A 23,535-nucleotide genomic window follows, 5' to 3' on the forward strand; every position below is an offset into this window, starting at 1 on the left:
TGCGCACCACCCTCACTATCGTACACCGCCCACTCAGGCCCCTGGGACGGCAGAGAGCACAGGGCACCCCTCACCCGAGGGCATGCGAGCGCCCCGGGCCGCCCCCGGCGGACGGTCCTACGCGTCCTGTGGCCCTTGGAGACCTTCCTCCTGCACGGCCCGCGCGCAGGGTGCTCCCTCGGCAGGGGGGGCGAGGAGCCTGGGCCGTGCGCCTAGGTGCCTGCCTGGGAGCCCGCCTCCGGGCCACATTGGACGCCTGGTCCGCACGGGTACAAGGTAGCGCGGGCTGCCGGGCGGGCGCCTCTCGATACTGGCCAAACCCGCAAGCGCGCTCCGCCTCGAAGCCGCGTCCCCCGACCACGCGCCCTTCCGCCACAGGCGCGCGACGCCCCTCTCCTGACGTCATCTCCCCCGGCCGCCTAAGAGCCGGCCGTGGGCGCCGCCATGCTGCGTTACGGCGACCGGCGAGCCCTCCTCGGCGCCGCCGCGGACCGCCTCGCCGAAGCCCCACCCCCCGGAGACGTCACCGCGGCCGCCCCGCGGGCGCCGCCATGTTGGGGGTCCTCGCCGCGGCCGCGTAGGTGTCTTCATAAGATGCCGGCTCGGCGGCGCCCGGCTTTCTCCCCCCAAAATGGCGTCCATGCGGGAGAGCGACACGGGCCTGTGGCTGCACAACAAGCTGGGGGCCACCGACGAGCTGTGGGCGCCGCCCAGCATAGCGTCCCTGCTCACCGCCGCGGTCATCGACAACATCCGCCTCTGCTTCCACGGCCTCTCCTCGGCCGTGAAGCTCAAGCTGCTGCTCGGGACGCTGCACCTCCCGCGCCGCACCGTGGACGAGGTGAGGCGAACGGCGGTGGGGACGCGGGGCCGCCCCTTCCAGGGACCCTAGACCCGGACCCTGCCCCCTTCTCTCCGACTTTCCCTGCTTACCCCTTCCAACCCTCCCCCGGACCTTCACGGTCACCCGGAACCCCGCGACCCTCACGCCCCCCTGCCCACGGACCCTCATTCCCCGCCCCGAGCCCCTCGTCCCCGACCCTCACGCCCCCCTGCCCACGGACCTTCATTCCCGCCCCGAGACCCTCATGCCAGACTCTCAAGCCCCCCTGCCCACGGACCCTCACCGCCCCCTGGCCCACGGACGCTCGTTCCCGCCCCGGGACCCTTGTGCCAGACCCTCACGCCCCCCTGGCTCGCGGACCCTCATTCCCGCCCCGAGACCCTCGCCCCTGGCCCTCACGCCCCCCTGCCCACGGACCCTCATGCCCTCCTGACCCACGGACCCCCATTCCCCCCCGGGACCCTCGTCCCCGACCCTCACGCCCCCCTGCCCACGGACCCTCATTCGCGCCCCGGGACCCTCATCCCTCGACCCTCACGCCTCCCCCTCTCTCCCGCCCTGGTCAGGCCTGTCTCCCGACCGCCGGCCCCACAGGCCCCGGCCTCCTGGCCCGGGGGGTGCTGGAGGGGAGGAGCTGGAGCCCACCGGCCGGGAGGGGAGGCTGGGAAGCCGCCGGAGGACGTGGGGTCCTGCGGCCGCCATCGGGGCCCCGCAACCGGGATCCGGGCTGCGGAGGGCGGCGGGCTCCGGGTTCTGTCCCGGGCACCTCACGGAACAGCCGCTCGTTCAGGGCGCTTGTTCACGAATCTTAGGGTTCTTCCCGCGTACGGGTGCTCCACGTCGCTCAAGGGCGTGGGTGTGAGACTGGTCTTGTTTTTCCGAAACGGCACGCTGTGTCGGTTTTCGCGCGAGGTAAACTAGGTTTCAAAATACCGAAGCCGGCGCTGGCTAACGTGGTGCCGCTGCGGTTGTCGGAAGGACGCGGCTGTGGTCTGTACCTTCGTGGCTGCGGGTGGAGCCGGCGCACAGGTGCGGGTCTGCGGGGCTGGCGGGGAGGTGCCTGCTGCGCGCGTGCCCGAGGTGCGCGTTCACGCCGTGGCTTCGGCTCCGGGTGCCGCCCGCCCTGTCCCAGGGACACGGTGGCTTGTGGACTCGCATTAGGGGATCAGTAAGCACGTACTTGTCTGGGGTTGCGGGGTCACGGCATTGTGCCTGGTGTTTTCCAAAGGGGCCCTCCCCCACACTTGCCCGCCTGCTGGGTGCCTGAAGGTGTTTGGTGGGGTTCCCTTGTTCTTTCCCAGAGTAACTGCACCATTTTAAGATTTATTTTTATTTTTAAGGTTTTTTTAAAGATTTTTATCTATTTATTTGGCAGAGAAAGAGCGAGAGAGGGAACACAAGCAGGGGGAGTGAGAGACGGAGAAGCAGGCCTCCCACCAAGCAGGGAGCCTGATGCGGGCCTCCATCCCTCCTGGGATCATGACCTGAGCCCAAGGCAGACGCTTAACGACTGAGCCACTTTTTTAAAGATTTACTTACTTCTTACAGAGCAAGCACGTGAGGAGGGGAAGGGATAGAGGAAGAAGCAGACTCCCCGCTAAGCAGGAGGCCCCTCTTGGGGCTCCACCACAGGACCTTCAGATCAGGATCGGAGCAAAACCAAGAGTTGGTTGCACCTAGGTGCCCCTGCATTTTTTAAATTGAGAATTAATGAACATACAATGTTATGTTAGCTTCAGGCATGCAACATAAGGATAATGGGATTTGCATGTATTGCCTGTGATCAGTGCAGTAAGTCTACCATACATGCAGAAATTTTTTTCCCTTGGCATGAGAACTTTCAAGACTTACCTTTTTTTTTTTTTTTTTTAGATTTTATTTATTTGACAGAGAGAGACACAGCAAGAGAGGGAGCACAAGCAGGGGGAGTGAGAGACAGAGAAGCAGGCTCCCGCAGAGCAGGGAACCTGATTCGAGGCTCAATCCCAGGACCCTGGGATCATGACCTGAGCTGAAGGCAGACCTTTAACGACTGAGCCACCCAGGTGCCCCAAGACTTACTTTCTTAGCAACTTTCAAATATGCAGTATAGTATTATTAAGTACTTTCTCCACGTTGGATGATTTTGATTTGTATTTGCTTTAATACTAACATGGTTGAGCACCCTTTCATGTATTTATTCACTGATTTTCCTTTTCTGTGAGTTACCTCTTCACATCTTTTGTGGGGTTTTTTTCTGACAGCTTTTTTTTTTTTCCTTTTTTAAAACATACACACATATATCTGTATATATATAAACGTCAGTTGGCAGTCCTTTTTCAGTTATATATTTTATAGCGATTGTTAGTTTTAAGCCTCACGCAGGCTTTTTCACAGAACCTTTGGAGGTGCAGATGCTCTCAGCTGGGACCAGCTGCTAGCGGTCTTGCCTTCTTCTGTGACGGGACTCAGCTTGTCTTGTTGAGGCCTAACAGGAGGGCGTTTCTGCTGTCTTGTTGGAGCAGCTCTGTTCACCTTTCACATTCTTTAGGCCGCCTGGCCTTGATAATTGTGTGAAGCTGGGAGTCCAGTTTCCTTTTCCACATGGATGTCCAGTTAGTCCAGCCCCATTTATTGAAACTGCTGTCACTTCTGTGGGTCAGTGCCTGGGCTCTGCTAGGTTCCTTTAGGCTCTCATGTCACTGTGCAGATAACCCACTAAGTCCTGTTGCTGCCACTGTATACTGAAGTCTGGGCAGCTCACAGCAGCCCCTCTCCCACTTCATTCTTCAGGAGCGTCTTTGGCTGTTCTGAGTTGTTTCTACTTGTGTATATATTTAACTTTCACTTCTCAGGTTACACATACATCATGTTGGAATTTTGATTTAGACTGAGTTGAATTTATACTGCATTCTGGGGTGAAATCATCTTAATATTGTATCTGGTAATTTGTGAATATGGGCATACCTCTCTATTTAGTTTTCCTTTAATATTTGTTATAAAGTTTTATGATTTTCTTTATAGAGGTCTTCCATCTTCTGTTAGGTGCGTTATTAGATATTTTGTATTTTTCATGCTGTTGTAAATGGTATCTGTTCAAATTTATTTTTTTAGATGAATCTGTGAATAGCTTACTAATTGTACTAATTTTTCTGTTGACTGTTTTTCTGTGTACTTTTACTAATATCTTTCCCATTACTTTTTTTTCCAAGATTTTATTTATTTATTTGACAGAGAGAGAGAGAGAGATCACAAGTAGGCAGAGAGGCAGGCAGAGAGAGGTGGGGGGAAGCAGGCTCCCCGCCCAGCAGAGACCCTGATGCAGGGCTCAATCCCAGGACCCTGAGATCATGACCTGAGCTGAAGGCAGAGACCTAACCTGCTGAGCCACCCAGGCGCCCCCTACTTTTTTTATTTTTTATTTTTAAAAATTTTTTAAAGATTTTATTTATTTGTTTGAAAGAGAGACAGAGATAGCATGAGCGAGGAGAAGGTCAGAGGGAGACGCAGACTCCCCATGGAGCTGGGAGCCTGATGCGGGACTCGATCCCAGGACTCCAGGATCATGACCTGAGCTGAAGGCAGTCGCTTAACCAACTGAGCCACGCAGGAGCCCCCGCCCCCTACTTTTTATTTCTTTTTCTTGCCTTACACTGCACTCACCAGGACCCCTCCAATACATTGTCTTTTTTCTGATTGCATAATGAGAACTTTGACTATTTTGAGGATAAATATTATGTTTACTATTATTTTTGGTAGATAGATTTATCTGGTTAAGGAAATTCTCTTTTATTTCTAGATTTTTTATACATTATTTATTTTATCTTTTTTTATATATATATATATATATATATATTTTTTTTTTTTTTAGTTCATTTGACACAGAGAGCACGAGCAGAGGGAGTGGCAGGGTAGAGGGAGAAGCAGACTCCCTGCAGAGAGGGGAGCCGGACTTGGGATTCCATCCCACAACTCGGGAATCGTAACCTGAGCTGAAGGCAGACACTTCACTGACTGAGCCACCCAGGTGCCCACCTCCTAAATTTTTTTTTAATCATGAATTTTTGTAATCATGAATGAGTTTTCTTAAGAGTTCTATTGAGATATAATTTCACTCATTTGAAATGTAAATTGAGTGTTTTTTAGTATGTTCAGAGTTGTGTAACCATCATCTTAGTCAATTTTAGAACATTTTCATCAGCCCCAAAATAAGCTATTGGCAGTCTCCCCCTCCACCACTCTCCCCACCTTCCCCAGCTTGAGGTGACCACTGATCTGCTTTCTGTGTCTGAGGATTTATCTATTTTGGACATTTCGTGTGAATGGAATCATACAATATGTGGTCCTTGTGACTGGCTTCTTTGACTTAGTGTAATACTTTTGGGGCTCACTGACGTTGTAGTCTGTTTCTACTTCCTTTTTATAACTGACTGATACTCCACTGCATTGATAGACCACATTTTATTCCTGAAGTATTTGTCAGTTAATAGATATTTGGGTTGTATACACTTTTTTTTGACTCACGAATACTGCTGCTGTGAAAGTTCACGAGAAGTGTGTATAGACCTGTATTTCCAGTGTGGACACTGGGTTTCGGTTCTCAGGCATAGGCCTCAGGGAAGAACAGCTTGGCTTGTGTTATTACTGTCTTGAGGTCCTGCCAGCCTAGCCTGTCTTCCACGGTGGCTTCAGCTTCTTCACAGCTGATACCAGCTGCGATGTTTGAGTTTTCCGGTTTCTCCCATCCTTCCCATCCTTTGTTATCCTGTCTTTTTGATGTAGCCATCCTAGTAGTATGAACATGAATGGGTTTTGAGTTTTAACAAATGGTTAAAATATCCCTTGATGTGTAATTCCCCATATTTATAGAATAGCATTAATTGTAAACCAACTTTGCATCCCTGAGGTATAAACCTAATTTAGTAATTTTATTTTAATACTTACTTGAGAGAGAGTGTGCGTGAGCACCACAGGGTGGGAGGGGCAGAGGGAGAGACAGTTTGAAGCCAACTCCGTGCTGAGTGTGGAGCCCAACGTGGGACTTGATCCCAAGACCCCAAGATCATGACCTGAGCTGAAACTAAGAATCAGAGCCTCAATAAGCTGTGCCACCCTGGTGCCCCCAATTTGGCCATTTTATATTGTTGGATTATGTTGTCTTTATAGTTTGTGTAGGAATTTTGTATTTATGTTCATAGGTGAGATTTACCTCTAATTTTACTTTTTTTTTTTTAAGATTTCTTTATTTTATTTTATTATTTTTTTTAAAGATTTTATTTATTTATTTGACAGAGATCACAAGTAGACAGAGAGGCAGGCAGAGAGAGAGAGAGAGAGGGAAGCAGGCTCCCTGCTGAGCAGAGAGCCCGATGCGGGACTCGATCCCAGGACCCTGAGATCATGACCTGAGCCAAAGGCAGCGGCTTAACCCACTGAGCCACCCAGGCGCCCCAGATTTCTTTATTTTAGAGAGAGAGAGAGAGCATGACCAGGAGGGGCAAAGAGGAAGAGAGAATCTCAAGCGGACTCTGTGCTGAGCACAGAGCCCATTGTGGGGGTCCATCTTGTGACCGTGAGATCATGATCTAAGCCAAAACCAGGAGTAGGGTGCTTAATTGACTGTGCCACCAAGGTGCCCCTCTGATTTTACTTTTCCATGTTGTCTTGTTAGATTTTTTTGTATGAAGTTACGCTACCCTTATACAAGGGATTGTAGTGTTTCTTCTGTTTTTCTTTTCCTTGGAAAGTTTAATAATCAAATTATTACTTCCTAAATGTTTGGTAGAATTTAGTAATAAAACCATATGGGGGACCTGACTTTTCTCTGTGGGAAGATTTTTGAGTTTTGATTTTTGGCTTTATAGTCTTTTTTTTTTTTTTTTTTTTTTTTAAGATTTAGTTATTTGACAGAGAGAGATACAGCAAGAAAGGGAACACAAGCAGGGGGAGTGGGAGAGGGAGAAGCAGGCTTCCCATGGGTCTCCAAGTTCCTGGGATCATGACCTGAACCGAAGGCAGACGCTTAACGACTGAGCCACCCAGGTTTTATAGTCTTCTTCCTTTTTGTTTTTTTTTTTTTTAAGATTTTATTTATTTATTTGACAGATCACAAGTAGGCAGAGAGGCAGGCAGAGAGAGAGAGACAGAAGCCAGCTCCCTGCTGAGCAGGGAGACCAATGCGGGGCTCCATCCCAGGACCCTGAGATCATGACCTGAGCTGAAGGCAGAGGCTTAATCCACTGAGCCACGAAGGCGCCCCTATAGTCTTCTTAAGTAAAGGTTAAATGTTACATATTTTTTTAAAGGATCAGCCATTTCTACTAAAACTTCAAATTATTAGTGTAAAGTGGTTAATATTCCTTTATTTTTTTAATATCAGAAGCATATGCAGTAATCTTCCCTTTTTCATTTTTCCCTCATTTTTCTTTTTCTTGATTCATCTAACCAGATATTTTCAATTTTCTAAGACTTCAAAGTACCAACTTTTGGCTTTATTGATATTCTGTGTCATGTTATGTATTTGTTTTCTGTTTCACTACTTTTTCGGACTTTCATTTTTTTCTTCCTTCTACTTTTTTATTTTGTTCTTTTTCTAATCTTTTAGGTTGGATGCAGGCCTCATTTTCAGCTTTTTTTCCCCTAAAATATATGTGTAAAGCCATACATTTTCTTCTAATCCCAACATTAGCTGTATCCTGCAAGTTTTGATAAATAGCATTTTCATTAGTAAGTCACAGTATTTCCTAATTTCTATGATGATTTATTCACTGATCCTGTGTGGTTTAGAATTGTTTCTTAGTTTCTGTACATTGGAGAGGGAGAGATTTTAGTTACATTTTTGTTAGTGAATTCTAGCTGTATTGAGTGCTTGTCAGAGAATACAGTCTACATTACTTTAGTTGTTTGAAATTTAAGATTTGCTTAATGGTGAAATAGTCAGTTTTTATAAACATCGTGATTAAACTTGAAAAGCATGTTTATTCTCTAGTTTTGAGGTCCACTACCCAAAATATGTTTATTAGGTCAGTTTGTTTATTGTATTGTATAGGTCTACTATAGTCTTACTAATTTTTTAAAAATTGTTCTACCGATTAGAGAGGGGGTGTGTTGATCTCTATTATGATATAGATTTGTCTATTCCTCCTTACAATTTTATCAACTTTTGCTTTATGTATTTTGAGCCTATGTTATTAGGTACATGCAGATTTAGAATTGGCTTTTATTAAAAAGAATTGGCTCACATGATTATGGAATCAAAGAAGTCCTAGGATCTGCTGCCAGTATGCTTGAGACCCGGAGAGCTGATGTACGGTGCTAGTCAGAAAGCCAGCAAGCTGGAGACCCAAGAAGAGCCAGTGTTCCTTCCAAGTCTGAAGACTGGGAAAGACCAGTGTTCCATCTCAGTCAAGCTGGAGTTCTATCTTCAGTGGACTCAAAGAGGCCTACCCACAGTAGGAAGGGCAGTCTGTTTTACTGAGTCTACCAACTCAAATGTTAGTCTCATCCAGAAACTTCTCATCCAGACACGCTTAGAACTCCTGTTTGAGCAGATGTCTGAGCACCCCTGACCCAGTCAGATTAGCCATCCCGGACAGCAGCTGCTTGTGTTTCTTAGTGGAATCCTGAAACCAGTTTACTTGTTTGTGATGTATCTTTTCCTCTCAAAAGCTAAGTAAACAACAGTTCTTAGCTAATACCTAGGAGGAGGAAGAGAGATTAGAATGGTCCATTGCTTTGGTTTATTTCGTGAGGAGTCCAGAAGTTGGTTAAGGCTCCTGCTCTCTAAGTATTTTTATCCAGTTAGGGGAACAAGAATGATGTCTTGAAAATGGAGGCTAATGGTTTCAGGAGACAATGTACACGAGGTGTTTTGCTAACTGCAAAGTGTCATAAAATGTAAATAGTGACTTGAGGTTTGGGCTGTTTTTGAAAGGGCATTAGGAAATAAGAAATGCTGGTACTAGATAAAACCAGCGATCACTTTGGTCTAAGACATTGACATCGGCACCCGTGGAAGTTCCAGGGAGAGCAGAGATGGCTGGGAAGTACTGTTTATTATGCAGAATTAACCAACTCTTGAGATGACCACGGGTAGTCCTAAGGATGCCAGTGCTCAGGGACTGGGAAGCTGCAGACTCCTCCCCCGGATTCTCAGAAAGATAAGGCCAGCTGCAAGGTGGACCAGAGGCGGTTTATCCCAAGGCCGCCCTGCCCCTGGGCAGGGCGTCATAGTATGTCCTTTACTCACTGCAGCTGTCTTCGTCCCGGAGAAACCACTGTCCAAAATTACAGTTCAGAAACTTTGCTGTTGGAAATATCTCCAAGAGAATGAAATGTTCCACTTTTACTCTGAGGATCTGTCACTTGGACACAGAAACAGCCTCACTTTCCAAGCCAGGGGCAGAGGGTTAGACAGGAGTGTGTGAACATGACATCCACGCCTCTCACATGTGTAGTTTTCGAGGACATTAAACCCATGTCCATGTCACAGTTCTGACACAGACCTTGTGACACACAGACTCACCACTTCGTTGACATTTAACCTAAACTCTGCTGCTGTGGTGCGCCCCCCGCCCCCATCCAGCACCTCTCGTTTCTTTTCTGCCTGTGGGGTGCAGCTCTGTCCCCACAGCGAGCAGGAGCCTCAGATCATCGGCCCAGGACACTGGGTCTCTCTGTAGTCTTGCACTTTCCTATGGCATGTTTTGGTGGGCTTTTTGAAATTACAGGCATCTTCCATCTGTTCTAGAAAATCTCAGTAGTTACCCCTTCACATATTGCCTTTACTTCCCTTAGTTTCTTTCCCTTATTCTCTGCTTCTCCAAGGAGGTGCATATGGGACTCCCCTCTGTCTCCTGACCCATATGTCTCCCCTCCATAGCTTCTAGTGGTTTCCTTTCTTTGTTATGGTCTGCATAGTGTCTGACTTAGCATCCCATCCCTTCTTTCATCTGCCATTAAACTGTTTATTGACTCCCTTTTCCTTCCTATAGAGTCTGTCAAATAAAGAAGTAAAATCTTGTGGCACTCTTACCCCCACATTCCTGCAGGCACAAACCATTCTATTTATTTGTTTTAAAAGATTTCATTTATTTGAGAGAGAGCATGCATGTACAGGCAGGGGGTGGCAGAGACAGAGGGAGAAGCAGAGAGAAGAGAGAGGGAACGAACACAAGCAGGGGAAGTGGTAGGCAGAGGGAAAAGTAGACTCCCTGTTGAGCAAGGAGCCCCATGTGAGACTCGATCCCAGGACCCTGGGATCATGACGGGACCTAAAGGCAGCAGCTCTTAACTGACTAAGCCACCCAGGTATCCCAGCTCATAACTTTTTTTTTTTTTTTTTTTTTTTTTTTTTAAGATTTTACTTCTTTATTTGACAGACAGAGATCACAAGTAGGCAGAGAAGCAGGCAGAGAGAGAGAGGGAGAAGCAGGCTCCCTGCCAAGCAGAGAGCCCGATGCGGGGCTAGATCCCAGGACCCCGAGATCACGACCTGAGCCGAAGGCAGAGGCTTAACCCACTGAACCACCCAGGAGCCCCATAACTTTTTTTTTTTTTTTTTTTTTTTTAAAGTTTATTTAAGTAATCTCTATATCCAGCCTGGGGCTCGAACTCACGATCCCAAGATCAAGAGCCAAGAGCCACGTGCTCCGATGAAACCAGCCGGGAGCCCCTGTAGTTCTTTGTTGAGTAGGCTGCCTCTGTGTGGACATGCTTTAGAAACAGGTCTCTCCTTGTGTGGACTGTCGTGCCCAGGGAGACACGCAGGAGAGGGTGGCTAGGTGCTAGGTGTAAGTATCACTTCCTTTTTTTTTTTTAAGATTTATGTATTTATTTGAAAGAGAGCACATGGAGAGGGAAAGAGAGACTCTCAAGGGGACTCCCTGCTGAGCACAGACCCTGCTGCGGGGCTGGATCTCACAACCCTGAGATCATCACCTGAGCTGGGCACGAGTTGGACCGACGGTTAAACGACTGCGCACCTTTCCCACCCCCCGCCATATGTTTCACTTCTAAAGAAAGCCGCTGACTGCTCTCCAGGGTGGCGGTCCCATGTCACCTTCCCTCCAGCTGCTCTCTTCTACATCTGACAGTGTCTGTCCTCTCAGGCACTCTCCTAGTTTGTGTTTCCATAGTCACTAGTGACACTGAGCATCTTTTGTCAGTCTCACATCGCAAATCTTTGGTAAAGTACCTGTTCCCACCTTTCAGAGCATATTGTTTTTAATTGATATAAATTATATTGTCTTATGTACTTCAGTCAGAATTTTTAAACAAAACATTATTTTTAAGATTCATCCATGTTGCTCTTCATCTCCTCCAGGAGTTGGCCGACTGGCCATGACCTGTTCGTAAGGTGTGTGAGCTAAGAACGCTTGCACATTAGTAAAAGGATTGCTCAAAGTTGTGTCATTCTGGTTTTTTTGTTTTTTGTTTTTGTTTTTGTTTTTTTGACGTGGCCCACAAGCCCTGAAGTCACTGTCAGGTCCTTCACAGAGAGCTGGGCAGACTCAGACCTGCCCCGCTGGGCCCCCATGCTTGGTGTCCCTGTGCACGGCCCCCTCCAGCTCAGGGTGACAGCTGCCTCCAGGCTGGGCATGACTAGCAGTGCCACAGCACGGAACTCCTTCCCTGCGGGCCACTGCGAGGATTTCTGTGGAATCTGTGCCGAGGGGTGGACATGTTGGGTCATAGGACATATTTGCCTCAGTGGTGAGATTGTCTTGTCTACACCCCCACCTGCAGTGCCTGATGGCACTTATATTCTCCTTCCCCCTCGGTTTTGTTCACTTTTCTGTTTTAGTGGATCAGATGGTTGAAAAGTGCTGCCTTGTGTTCATTTGAGGCAGCTGTCCCTGTGTTCGCTGCCTTCTCAAATTTCTGCCTTGTCCATTGCCTGTTAATAGCAAATGCCTTTGGGTCATCTGGGTGGCTCAGTCGGTGAAGCGTCTGCCTTTGGCTCAAGTCATGATCCCAGGGTCCTGGGATTGAGCCCCGCTTTGGGCTCTCTGCTCAGTGGGGAGCCTGTTTCCCCCTCTGCATACTGCCCCCCGGTTTGTGTTCTCTCTCTCTCTCTGTCAAATAAATAAATAAAATCTTAAAATAGTATCTGTCTCTGTTTCCATTGGGGTTGCCATCTTGTTGATTTGGAGGGACTCTGTATTTGGGATGGTAAACACTGCTGGTTTTGAACAAACACTACAGATTACATCTGCCATTCTGTTACCTGTCAACTTTTTCATTTGCCCTTTGCTGAACAGACATCTTTCGTTTTAACACACAATAATAAGTTTTTGATTTATGGTTTGTGCTTTTGAAGTTTTAAGAAGTCATTAGATGTGCCTTTTTTATTTTTTTTCACTTTGTAGCCCTCCCATTCACTGATGGGTCCGTCATGCATCAGGAGTGCACCTTCAGACATGCTGTGAGATTGGAAGCCAGTTTTGTTTTCCTCTGAGTCCGGGGTCTGTCCCCAGCCGTGCACTTAGATGCAGGCCAACTCTTTCTCATAGATTGGGGGAGGCGTGGGTGCGCGCGCGCGTGTGTAAACGTGCACACGCATGCGTGAGGGCATGCGATGTTCCAGCAGCCCGTGCCAGGTTGCCCTCTTGGCAAGAACTGGAAGCTCCTTACTTCATCAGGCATCTGTCTCCCCGCAGAAGCCCCATGAAAGCCTACCATGAGAACGTGGCTGAAGGTAGGGTTCTTGTCGAAGATTTTAATCTAAAAGTGTCCTGGACTGCCGTTACAAAATATTGTCAGCCGGATGGTTTAAACAGCAGACATTTATTTTCTTAGAATTCGGATGCTGGGAAGTGCAAAGTCTAGGTGCTGGCTGATTCAGTGTCTCGTGGCTGTGTGCTCACAGGATCCCTCTTCTCTGTGGGTACCACCTCCGCTGTGGAGGTCCTGCCCTCAGGACCTTTTCACCTCCCACTCCCATCACATGGGGGTTAGGGTCTTAGCTTCTAGATTGAGGGGGACACACATTCAGGTTGTAACAGTAGTCTTTCTGGTTTTACCCTCCCTGCCTTTTTTCTTTTTTCTTTCTTTTTTTAAACATTTTTATAAAATCTCATCCATTTGGGGGCGCCTGGGTGGTTCAGTGGTTTAAAGCCTCTGCCTTCAGCTTGGGTCGTGATCCCAGGATCCTGGGATCGAGCCCTGCATCAGGCTCTCTGCTCAGCGGGTAGCCTGGTTCCCCCTCTCTCTCTGCCTGCTTCTCTGCCTACTTGTGATCTCTGTCTGTCAAATAAATAAATAAAGTCTTAAAAAAAAAAAAATCTTGGGACGCCTGGGTGGCTCAATTGGTTAGGCGACTGCCTTCGGCTCAGGTCAAGATCCACGAGTCCCGGGATCGAGTCCCTCATTGGGCTCCCTGCTCAGCAGGAAGTCTGCTTCTCCCTCTGACCCTCCCACTTCTCATGCTCTCTCTCTCTCTCAAATAAATAAATAAAATCTTAAAAATAACAAAAAAAAATCTTGGGGCACCTGGGTGGCTCAGTGAGTTAAGCCTCTGTTTTCAGCTCAGGTCATGATCTCAGGGTCCTGGGATTAAGCCCCTCATTGGGCTCTCTGCTCGGCAAGGAGCCTGCTTCCCCACCCCACCCCACCCCCGCCTGCCTCTCTGCCTACTTGTGATCTCTCTGTGAAATAAATAAAAATCTTAAAAAAAATTTTTTTTTTTTTTTTAAATCTCCTCCATTTGGTCTCCTGGTTGTTGTACTAGTTTGCTGGGGCTGCTGGAACAGAGTGTCACAAACTAGGTAGCCTAGGACAACCGAAACACTCTGTCACACGGCTCTGGGTGGCCTCTTCTAACCTGCTGTGGCTTCCACTGGTCTTTGGCAGCTGGTGGGGGCACCGCTCACCTTGTCTTTCTTCCATGAGTGTCTGGTTCTGTGTCCAGATTTCCCTTCTTGGTAAGGACACTGGTCATGGTGGATGGGACCTATCCCAACGGCTTCATCGTTACTTGACCACCTGGAAAGGCCCTGTTTCCGAACACAGTCCTGTTGTGAGGTTCTGGCATATCTTTTTGGAGGAGTACAGTTCAGCTGAGAACACTAGGCTTTCATGAACACAGGTGGGTTCTCTATTCATCTCGTGCTCACTTGAGAGCACTTTGAGACCAGGTCTTCTTTTGCTTGTGTCCGTCCCTGAAGCCCCACCTCGCTTGGCTCTCCAGAGAGACTCGGGGTCGGTCTCTAGGAAGGGTAGGTTATTAGAGGGGTCAAGTCTGCTGTGCATCTCGTTTTGGGAGGCTTCCATATTGGGTCGCATGTGATGGCCTTGTTCTTTCCGCTGCCCCACGCGATCTGCCGTAGCTGGCTGGTCTCCAGGCTCGTCTCCTCGAGGAAGCGCCAGCCTGGCTTCCGGGGCCACAGGCCCAGCCGCGTGTCCAGAGGGCTCCAGTCTCCTGGCCCCTGGGCCAGCGTTGACCATCACCCATGTTTTTGATCCTTGTCTCCCGGACATGTGAGGTGTGGACATCACCTTTGTGGCCTCTCCCCTCCTGGCGTTGTCATCTGCGAGTGTGGGTGCTCAGGACTTTGCTCACACAGTGTGTTTCCTGTTCTCAGTGCTTTGGGGCTGATCACTGATGGGGGAGCCCGCCATCTTACTGAGCCACTGCAGACACGTTTAGATAGGAGTGATCATTTTATATATAACTTCAGTTGCCTGAGATGTTCTTATTCTTAATTTTTGTAGTAAGGGACAGTCGATATTGTTTAAATTTTCATTTTGTGCCTTTTTGTTTTTGATGTAGAACAGAGCTTATAGCTCAGCTAAAGAAAAGAGGGAAGGTGGTGGATGGGGCCATTTTCTCTAACAAAAAGCCCCCCACCACAAATGTTAAAAAAATAAATGTTTACAGTTTTTGCCATGAAAAGAATATATTTCTGCGTCTTTCAAGAGATGGCCTTTTAGAACCCCTTTGCTGGTGCCCAGTCCTGTGTGTGGCCGACAGGAGGCGCCCAGTGTCAGAATCGAACACCTAGGAGCTTTGACCTGGGTGAGGAGACCAGGAGGCTTCTGCCCTGGTGGGTGGAACTCGAGGCGTGCTTGGGTGAGGGGACTCCATCAGGCCAGGAGTGCCAAGTCTCAGAGTCTCACGTCTGAGGGATGGAAAGGAGCTCCATCAGGGCCTCTGCCCTGGCCATTCCGGGGGCCAGCACAAATGTGGGGGTGGGAGCCAGGCAGCAGGAGCCCCATGCCGCCTTCTGCCCCTTCCTGGGCCCTCGCCCTGCTGAGCATGGCGAGGCTGCCTGCATCCATACTGCTCTATCGGGACTGGGAGCTGGTCTCCCCATCACCATGGTGCCCCACCAGCAGGTCTCCTAAGCGGGGATGTTGGTGGCCTGGTGGAGGTTCTGGGTAACGTGAGCTCAAGGGAGGCAGGTGCTTGTCTTTAGACAGCATTCCGGTCTCCTTCTGTGCGGGCAGCCGAGAAGCCTGGATGCCACTGGGAGCCACCTCGGAGGCTGCGGGGAGAGGCGGCCGCCCCAGGGCCCAGTGTGCAGGCAGCAGTGTGGGCGGGCATCGTGCCCTGGCAGAGACAGTGGCCACCCGGGTCAGGGGGATGGCCGTGGGGTGGAGGGCACAGAGGAGGGGGAGCCCACAGGCCCCCACAAGGATGGGACGGGTGTGGAGGCCATTGCTGTAGAGCGTGGACACTGTTTTATGCCCACAGAAGCTACAGTGGGGTGCGAGCAAGGCCCCTCTGTTTAAAAACAAAGGTGCATGCACACTGGCTTCTGCCCAGCTCCGTCCTGCAGTCCTGAGCAAGGCGCTGGCACGTGTCAGTTGCGGGGGTGGGGGAGTCCCAGGAGGGGCGGACAGGGGTGGCATCTCTTGGGGGGGCCCCCTCAGGACTACCGTCTCTCCTTTCTCGGCAGATGAGGGGCGCCCTGGCAGAGATTATCCAGCTGGCTACCCTGGACTCGGACCCCTGGGTTCTCATGGTAGCTGACATCCTGAAGTCCTTTCCCGACACAGGCTCGCTTAACCTTGACCTCGAAGAGCAGAATCCCAACGTTCAAGACATTTTAGGAGAACTTAGAGAAAAGGGTATGTGTGTGTGTGTGTTTCCTGCTGGGAGACAGGGAGACAGGTCTTCCTTTAAACCTCTTTGCTGAAGTGAATTCGGCGTCTGGAGTGTTGCATTGTGTGCTTGCCTGCCATGTACATGGTCCGCCCTGGACGCTGGCCCCCAGCTTTGTACCAGGACAGAGTCTTTGTGAAACAAGCTTGGGGCAGCCTGCAGGCTGCTGCTCACCACGCTTGCCGTATCTGAGATCCGTGACCGCTTTCATGGTCATGCGCACTCTCTCCCTGCTCAGCTCCTTAAGGCCATGATGGGCTCTGCCCCTTCAGGTTGCAACTCCAGAGCCTAGATCATTCCCTGGCACAGAGTAGATGCTCAGAAACTTGTGTCGAAGGTATTACCAGTTCACTTGTTCTCAACGGGAGCTGAAACCATTTAGGAAATACTGGCCAGCGGTCAGGACTGTAGCGGAAGTGGCAGGCTGGTTCCTCTCCTCGAGCGAGCTGGATCTGGTGTGCCCTTAGAGCCGGGACCATGCTACTGCAAGGCCAGTGGCCGGCCCGCCCCCTGCAGGTGGCCCCGAAACCCCCTCTCCCCTCCAAAGTGACCACTCTGTCAGTTTTGATCTCAGTGGCCCACACACCCCATGGACGCTGCAGGAGCACCGGGAAGCCAGCCCCACAGGTCTCTGTCCCGGTGCTTAGCTTGCCCAGGGTGCAGGTGAGGTCCGTGCCTACTTGGTGACTTCTCTGGGTGGGAAGGGCTGCTCTGTCTTCAGCTCCTGGTGAGGGGCGCTCCTTGGCCCCTGGGGGGGCCTGGTCCTACAGGGAGTACCATGAGGGGATGGGTGTGCAGGAAGAGTGGGGGCTGGGTTCAAGCCCCTTCCCCCAGGGTTTCTCCTGAGCTCTGACTGCTGGGTGAGCACCCAGAGCCAGTAGCTGCCTGGGTGCTGCTTCTGAGGGCCCGGCTTCAACAGGGGCGGGGGAGGCTGCTGGCTGGGACCACAGCGCACTTTCCCTTCCTACTGCTAGGGGTATGTCCTGGCACCTCCGATGCCCTCCGGACGCTCACAGCACCCTCCAGAAATGGTCGTGCTGCTGAGGGGCAGGTGGGCCGGGCTGGGCGGGGCCAGTTGGGCCGTGCGTCTGACCCCTAGTGGCACTGGCGGCCTTGACTGCTAGGTGACGGGGGTGGGGTGGAGCCTCCGGGGAGTCCGCGCCCTTGTTTTCTGTTTTGAAAAGCAAGCGGAAGATCCAGGACCATAAACAGGAGACTGCACGTGGGTTCACATTTTCATGTGAGCCGTGTGCCAGCTGTGGCGCGTGGGAGGGGATGCGGCTGCTAATACCTCGTGTTGGTTCTGGAACGAGCAGTGAACGAGTGTGAGGCGTCCGCCATGCTGCCCCTGGAGTGCCGGTACCTGAACAAAAGTGCCCTGACCACTCTCGCCGGGCCTCTCACGCCCCCGGTGAAACACTTCCAGTTGAAGAGGAAGCCGAAGAGCGCCACGCTGAGGGCAGAGCTGCTGCAGAAATGTGAGTGCCCCCGCCCTCGGAGGGACCCAGTGGCTTGGTTCACGCGGTGTCCTCCTCAGGGCTTGCTCGCTGGAGCTCCTCCAGGCCCGACGACACCCAAACCGTGCAAGACGGCTGCCCACGCAAAGTGCAGCGTTTAGGGGTTTTTTTGGAAATTTATTTATTGCTCTGCTAAACTGTGTTCTAAAGTCTGCTTTAGAAACTTGGGGGTTTTTGGATTAAAGTGTCTGTAGTCTTTGTTACAAAATGAAGCCTACAAACCGCGCCACGTGGGCAGCAGGAAAGGTGGCCTCATGAAGGCCTTTGGAAAGGCTGGGCCTCCCTCATTTCTGGAGTTGCAGGTGATGCCCCTTTTGCCTTAGAGATGTTTGGCCGTTTTACTTAATGTTTCCTCAACTAGCAGCGTATAAAATGTGTGTTGAAGATATTTGCCAGAAAAAAGGCAAGAAAATTGATTCGTTCAGCCAAATTGCAAAACAGATTTCAGTTCACTTTTCTTCTGAGCGGTCAGGGACTTGGTATTAACCATGTACATAAATGCCCCGACTGCCAAGAACCTGGTGTCCTGGGTCCATGGCTGCTCTGTGGCCTCATGGAGCCTGCAGAGCGTGGCAGGGGTTCAGGCCCCGGTGCTCCCCCATGACCCACCCCCACCACTGGCCCTGGCCTCGCATTTCACCTTCCCCTTCCCTGCCAAGCCATCTCAGGAAAGTCTCGTTTCCTTCCTCTTGTTCACGCATCTGTGAGGAGAAACAGCACACCTTGCCCGGTGACCACCAGTGAGGACGCCCCACCGTACCCGTGGGGCCTCCCTCCACCCGTTGGGGAGACAGAAGGACCCTCCCAGGCCCTTGGGAGTGCAAGTCTTTCTGCCCCTGGCTCTACTTCCTCGACAGTAGGGTTTTCTCAGCAGAAAACAGGACATCGGAAGTGGGGCGGGGCTGCTTGGGGAATGCGGGAATGCTTGCTTAGGAAGAGAAAGCCCTATGTTTGTAGGAACTCTTCCAGGTCTGACTTCTTTGGGAGGTAGAGTCACGGGGGCATCGTGCCTCCGCAGTCAAGGGCACGTGCCTGATCTAACACAACCCTCCTTACAGCCACTGAGACAGCCCAGCAGCTGAAGAGGAGCGCAGGGGTGCCCTTTCACGCCAAAGGTCGGGGCCTGCTCCGGAAAATGGACACCACAAGTAAGGCGGCACCGCACCCCCGGGCTCGCCGTTGCTTGTCAGAAGGGGCTTGACCTCAGAGACATGCTCTCTCCTTGTCGCAGTGGCACTTAAGTGTCGAGATCTGTGTGGGCCCTGAAGGTGCCTTGAGGCGTGGTGGTGACAGGACACAGGAGATGAGAGCGCTCAGGCTTGAGTTAAGGTTTCCTGTTTGCAGAAGGACCTGGAAGGTTACGTGTGAACGTGCCAAGAGCAGCCAGACTAGAATTTGAGGGAAATGCTGGCTTCTGGCTTGCTCTAGCAAGCCCAGCGCTGCTCTGTGCGGGGGTGGGGCTGCAGGTGGAGAGTGAAGTGCCCAGGGTAGCAGGTGTCCCCAATGAGAACAAAATTGTGCACACCTGTTGGAGCCCAAATGGATGCCTCAGGGGTGGGGTCCCCTTCTGTAGGCCCCACCCCAGTGAGGTATCCTGAGGCCAGTGGCATGGTCACTATGCCTTTGACACAGCATCTAGTTCAAGGTTCAGCATGCTTCTCTGGTCCTGCTCATGGTGCTGGGAGGGGGCCACGTGTCCCCTGGTCCTGCGTCATGGTGTGAGATCTGAGCGTGGGTCTGGAGGCGGGAGTGGGGAGGCGCCAGATGCCTGGGGACGGGGACAGGCCCTGTTCCGGAGGCACCATCCCTGTGTGTCAGGCGACTTTGTTGTGATAGACTGGGGACCAGACTCGGGGGGGAGGGTGGGGCATGTGGGGGTCTAGCCGAGAACAGGTCTGATCGCCAAGAGATGCAGGAAGGAAGCTAGGCTGAGAGTCCCATCTTTCTGGGCTGTCGAAAGGCTCGGCGTGTTCGGGCGGACGGCTGGAGGTGTGACAGCTTTGTTTTCTGTTGGTGGTTTTGGCAGAAATGCCTAAATGTCATTACTTCCTGTGGCCTGGCTCTTTGACTCGATACCTGAGTGCTTGAGTACCCGGAGGGGAAGCCTTCACTCCTTAAGGCCCAGGGTCGCAGTTCCCTGTGGGGTCACCTCCACCCACCCTCAGAGACACAGCCAGTCCGTGGGAATTGGGGTCACACCTGCTGAGCATCTGACAGGCTCGCGGGGGGTGAGGAAGGCACCAGGCCGGTGAAGTGGGCAGCCAAGTGCCTCCCTCCTGTACAGTGTGCAGGTTTTTGTAGAAAAGGGTGGAAGTGGCAGGAGATAAGCCAGACCCCAGAGTCCAGCCTGCGGGGCAGCCCCGGCCCAGGCAGCCACTGACAGGTGCTGTCCTCTCTGCAGCCCCACTCAAAGGCATCCCGAAGCAGGCACCCTTCCGAAGCCCCACCACCCCCAGTGTCTTCAGTCCTGCTGGGAACCGGACACCCATCCCGCCTTCGAGGACTCCTCTGCGGAAGGAGAGGGGCGTGAAGGTGGGCACTTCCCCACGGGCCTCCATGGCCTCACCAGAGTGGCCCGGCGTCCCTCCCGTGGCGGTTAAGGGCGGGCTTCTGTCTATCTTGGCAGCTGCTTGACATCTCTGAGCTAGATATGGTGGGTGCCGGCCGGGAGGCGAAGAGGAGGAGGAAGACGCTGGGTATGGAGATGGGGCTCCCTGCGGGGTCTGGGCGGATTGGGGCCACGCCTCCCGACCAGTCCCTCTTTGGTTTCTCCCGGAGGCCAGGGTTCCTCGTGTCCCTGGCAGCTTGTACGGCTCACCAAGGTTGTCCGTAACCGGGGCACCACGACCACACCTGTGTCGCAAATGGGCTTCCTGTGTTCTTTGCCTGGAGATGGTGTGAAACGCACGCTCGGCCTGTACCCCAGGGGCCCGCTAGGCTGGCTCGCAGGGTGCTGTGCCGGTGGGGACACTGGCAAGGACTCTGCTTTGTTGGCAGATGCGGAGGTGGTGGAAAAGCCAGCCAAGGAGGAGACCATCGTGGAGAACGCCACCCCGGATTACGCAGCTGGCCTGGTGTCCACACAGGTGGGGCTGCAGCGCCCTCCCCAGCTGCCCACCTATCCCCTTGCTCCTCCCGAGGCCACCGTGTGTGCTCCCTTTTGTCCCGGTGGTTCCCCACACCATCTGCCCCATGTGGAACGTGTGTGTGCGGGTGAGGGTGCAGGGGGGCGCGCTGGCCAGAGGCCCTGACGTGGGCATCACATGAAGGCTGAGTGCATGCACACTGTGTGTGCTCTCTGGGGGGCTCCTTGGTGAGTCTCCTCACTGCTGTGCCTTGGTTTCCCCTCTGCCTGCTGGGGAGGGCAGTGCTGGCCTTGCAAGTGTGAGGGCGGGCGGGCGCTGGCTGTCAGGCCTGTGTGTGGGGCGTGAGGCCTGCCTGCCGTGGTGGAGATCAGTGGCCAAACACAGCCTGCCGCCTAGAGTCTCGTCCACACAGACTGTACACGTGCAGCTCATGGGTTCAGGGCCACAGGCAGGGGCTGGAGAAAGGCCCCGAGACCAGGGTGGCTTCTGGGTAATGGCTTACTTAGTTTCTTCCTGTTGCGAGGCTGTTTTCTCATTTCGTACAACGAGGGAGTCTTCCCTCTATCGTTTGCTTTTCTGGTAAGAGGAGACCTCGAACGACCTTTCCTCAGAGGCAGCTGGTTTGGGAAGCTCCCTAAGCTGCAGGGGGGGCAGCCCAGGTTTGAGGAGAGTGGAACCCACGGTCCTGCGCAGGGTTGGGGGTGGAGCCGGTCCAGGAACGACTGTAAACTCTGTGTTCCAGAAACTTGGGTCCTTGAACAGTGAGCCCGCGTTGCCCTCCACAAGCTACCTGCCTGCCACACCCAGCGCGGTCCCGGCCTCGTCCTACGTCCCCAGCTCCGAGACCCCAGCAGGTGAGCTCCCCACTGGGAGTGCCCCCCCCACTCGGATGGGACACAGCAGCAGCTGGCACGGGGCTTCCAGAACATCCATGCTGTGTCCTCCTTGAGCTGTTGCTGGTGCTGACCTGCCAGCACGAGTTTCCGGGAATGAACCCGAAGTTCCCACCTGCTCTACCCTTTCTGGGGGCACACAGGTGGTGGCCTCTCTGCACAGTGCAGCAGGAGCGTTGTGCTGGGGGTGGGGGCGGGGAGGCCTGGCTGACTGCCTCAGGGCCCAGGGGTCCCTTCCCGGTCCCAGGATTTCAGAAGGAAAGGTGGACCCAGAGTAATGGCCTCAACTCTGGAGCTCCTGCTCTGCTGGTCTTGGCTTGGCCCGCCAGGAGTGTGGTCCCGGGAGCACAAGTAGCCAGAGAGGGCCACGGGGTCCAGCAGGCTCTTGGGACCGGAGGCGGCAGCCTGCCTGTCTTTCCAGAGCCTGTACATCTCCCCGCGCCGGTCTGGAAAAGCCAGAGACCTTTGGCTCCAAGGTGGGGGTCTCCGGCTTCCACTGTGGGGACCCGGAGCCGAGGTCTCAGGGTCAAGCAGTTGGGGCCAGGGAGGTGGAAAAGAGTCTGACCCCCTTCCCGAGGTGGCGGGGGGTCCCTGGCTCTGTGCTGCCGGCCCTCCAGCATACCTCACTCTGCTCACAGCACCGTCCTCTCGGGAAGCGGGTCTGCAGGCCAGCCGGCCGCCTGAGGAGCCCAGCACTCCCAGCCCCGCGCTGCCGGCACAGTTCAAGCAGAGGGCCCCCATGTACAACAGCGGCCCCAGCCCTGCCGCCTCTGCGCCTTCAACGCCCACCTCCCCCCTGACGCCCACCACACCCCCAGCTGTCACCCCGACCGCCCAGACACCTCCAGTGGCCATGGTGGCCCCGCAGACCCAGCCCCCTGCCCAGCAGCAGCCCAAGAAGAACCTGTCCCTCACGGTACATGTGCTCTAGGTGCTGGGCAAGAGTCACTGGGAAGGTGGTACGGATGCGGGTGGGGGTGCCGGGAGGGCCCACGGACCCACAGCCCTCTCTCCCTGCTCGCAGAGGGAGCAGATGTTCGCCGCGCAGGAGATGTTCAAAACAGCCAACAAAGTCACGCGGCCGGAGAAGGCCCTCATCCTGGGCTTCATGGCTGGCTCCCGAGGTGGGTGGGCACGGCTGGCCCCGTGGGGTGGGGGAGGGGGGACAAGGGCACTGCGGTGGGAGGGTGGACTCCCTCTCTCTCGGCCCTGCGCCCCAGCCCTGCCCAGCAGCCCCTGCCCTCCACAGAGAACCCGTGCCAGGAGCAGGGCGACGTGATCCAGATCAAGCTGAGCGAGCACACGGAAGACCTGCCCAAGTCAGACGGCCAGGGGAGCACCACAATGCTGGTGGACACCGTGTTCGAGATGAACTACGCCACGGGCCAGTGGACACGCTTCAAGAAGTACAAGCCCATGGCCAACGTGTCCTAGAGGCCCCCTGCACACCCACCTTCACCGTGGGGCTCTGAGGGACGGCCGGCGACTGCTGCCGAGCCCCAGCCCATGGAAGCTTTTAGGTTCATTTCTCGGGGGTGTTGTGGACTTATTTTTTAAATTTTAATATGGGTTACCTTTTGTGTGATTTCAGATACTTTTTTGGATTCAATATTACATTTTTGAATGTTAAAGTTAACCAAAAAAGTTGTAACTTCCTAATTTTAGCAACAGCTCTGCCTGTTAGACTTTTATCTTTTTTTTTTTTATTTTTTCTTAAATTCCATGGACCATGAGGGAGGGCTCTTCCTTGCTAGCGTGATGCTCTCTCTGCCCTGCAAGGTTGAGGTGACCAAAGTGAGGCCCAGTGCAGTTGAGAACGGGGTGGGGACGGCCTGCCACGTGCCCAGAGCGGGGACGCCGGGCCACACGCGCTACGTGCAGGTTTTGTATTTGTCTTTTGTACGGTTGTGAGCATTGAGACCAGTCTTCTGGTTCCTGTTTTCATTGTACAATCTGAGTAATTAAAGTATAGCTTTTCTAAAGAAAGCCCCGCGCCATGTTTCAGGCCAGCTTGTCCTCCCTGCTCCAGGGCTGCAGCCTGCTTGGGGTGGGGGTTGGCAGGGGGGAGGGGGCAGCAGGACGGTCAACCCCCACCACCCGCCAACACAGC

At 52.9% G+C, this 23,535-nt stretch overlaps 1 protein-coding gene across 1 annotated transcript; it reads left to right on the forward strand.

Annotated features, from left to right (window-relative positions):
• The first annotated feature begins 570 nt into the window (after nucleotides 1–570).
• On the forward strand, nucleotides 571–23,407 carry LOC111149000 (negative elongation factor complex member A). The gene is made up of 11 exons (XM_022505869.1): nucleotides 571–841; nucleotides 15,724–15,895; nucleotides 17,246–17,407; nucleotides 18,505–18,594; nucleotides 19,848–19,978; nucleotides 20,073–20,142; nucleotides 20,444–20,532; nucleotides 21,275–21,386; nucleotides 22,064–22,341; nucleotides 22,450–22,549; nucleotides 22,675–23,407. The coding sequence occupies exons 1-11, from the start codon at nucleotides 632–634 to the stop codon at nucleotides 22,857–22,859; spliced, it is 1,599 nt and encodes a 532-aa protein (XP_022361577.1). The 5' UTR covers nucleotides 571–631; the 3' UTR covers nucleotides 22,860–23,407.
• Nucleotides 23,408–23,535: the final 128 nt, after the last annotated feature.

Source organism: Enhydra lutris, unplaced genomic scaffold, assembly GCF_002288905.1.
Source record: "Enhydra lutris kenyoni isolate GAN:26980312 unplaced genomic scaffold, ASM228890v2 scaffoldscaffold21, whole genome shotgun sequence".
Classification (NCBI taxonomy): Eukaryota; Metazoa; Chordata; class Mammalia; order Carnivora; family Mustelidae; genus Enhydra; species Enhydra lutris.

What these genes read in the sequence shown, in the direction of transcription:
- LOC111149000 (XM_022505869.1), top strand. Translation starts at nt 632, where the DNA reads ATGGCGTCCATGCGGGAGAGCGACACGGGCCTGTGGCTGCACAACAAG. An exon ending in GAGGAGGAGGAAGACGCTGG is followed by an intron (nt 20,143 to 20,443) that starts GTATGGAGATGG and finishes CTTTGTTGGCAG; the next exon opens with ATGCGGAGGTGGTGGAAAAG. An exon ending in CTTCATGGCTGGCTCCCGAG is followed by an intron (nt 22,550 to 22,674) that starts GTGGGTGGGCAC and finishes TGCCCTCCACAG; the next exon opens with AGAACCCGTGCCAGGAGCAG.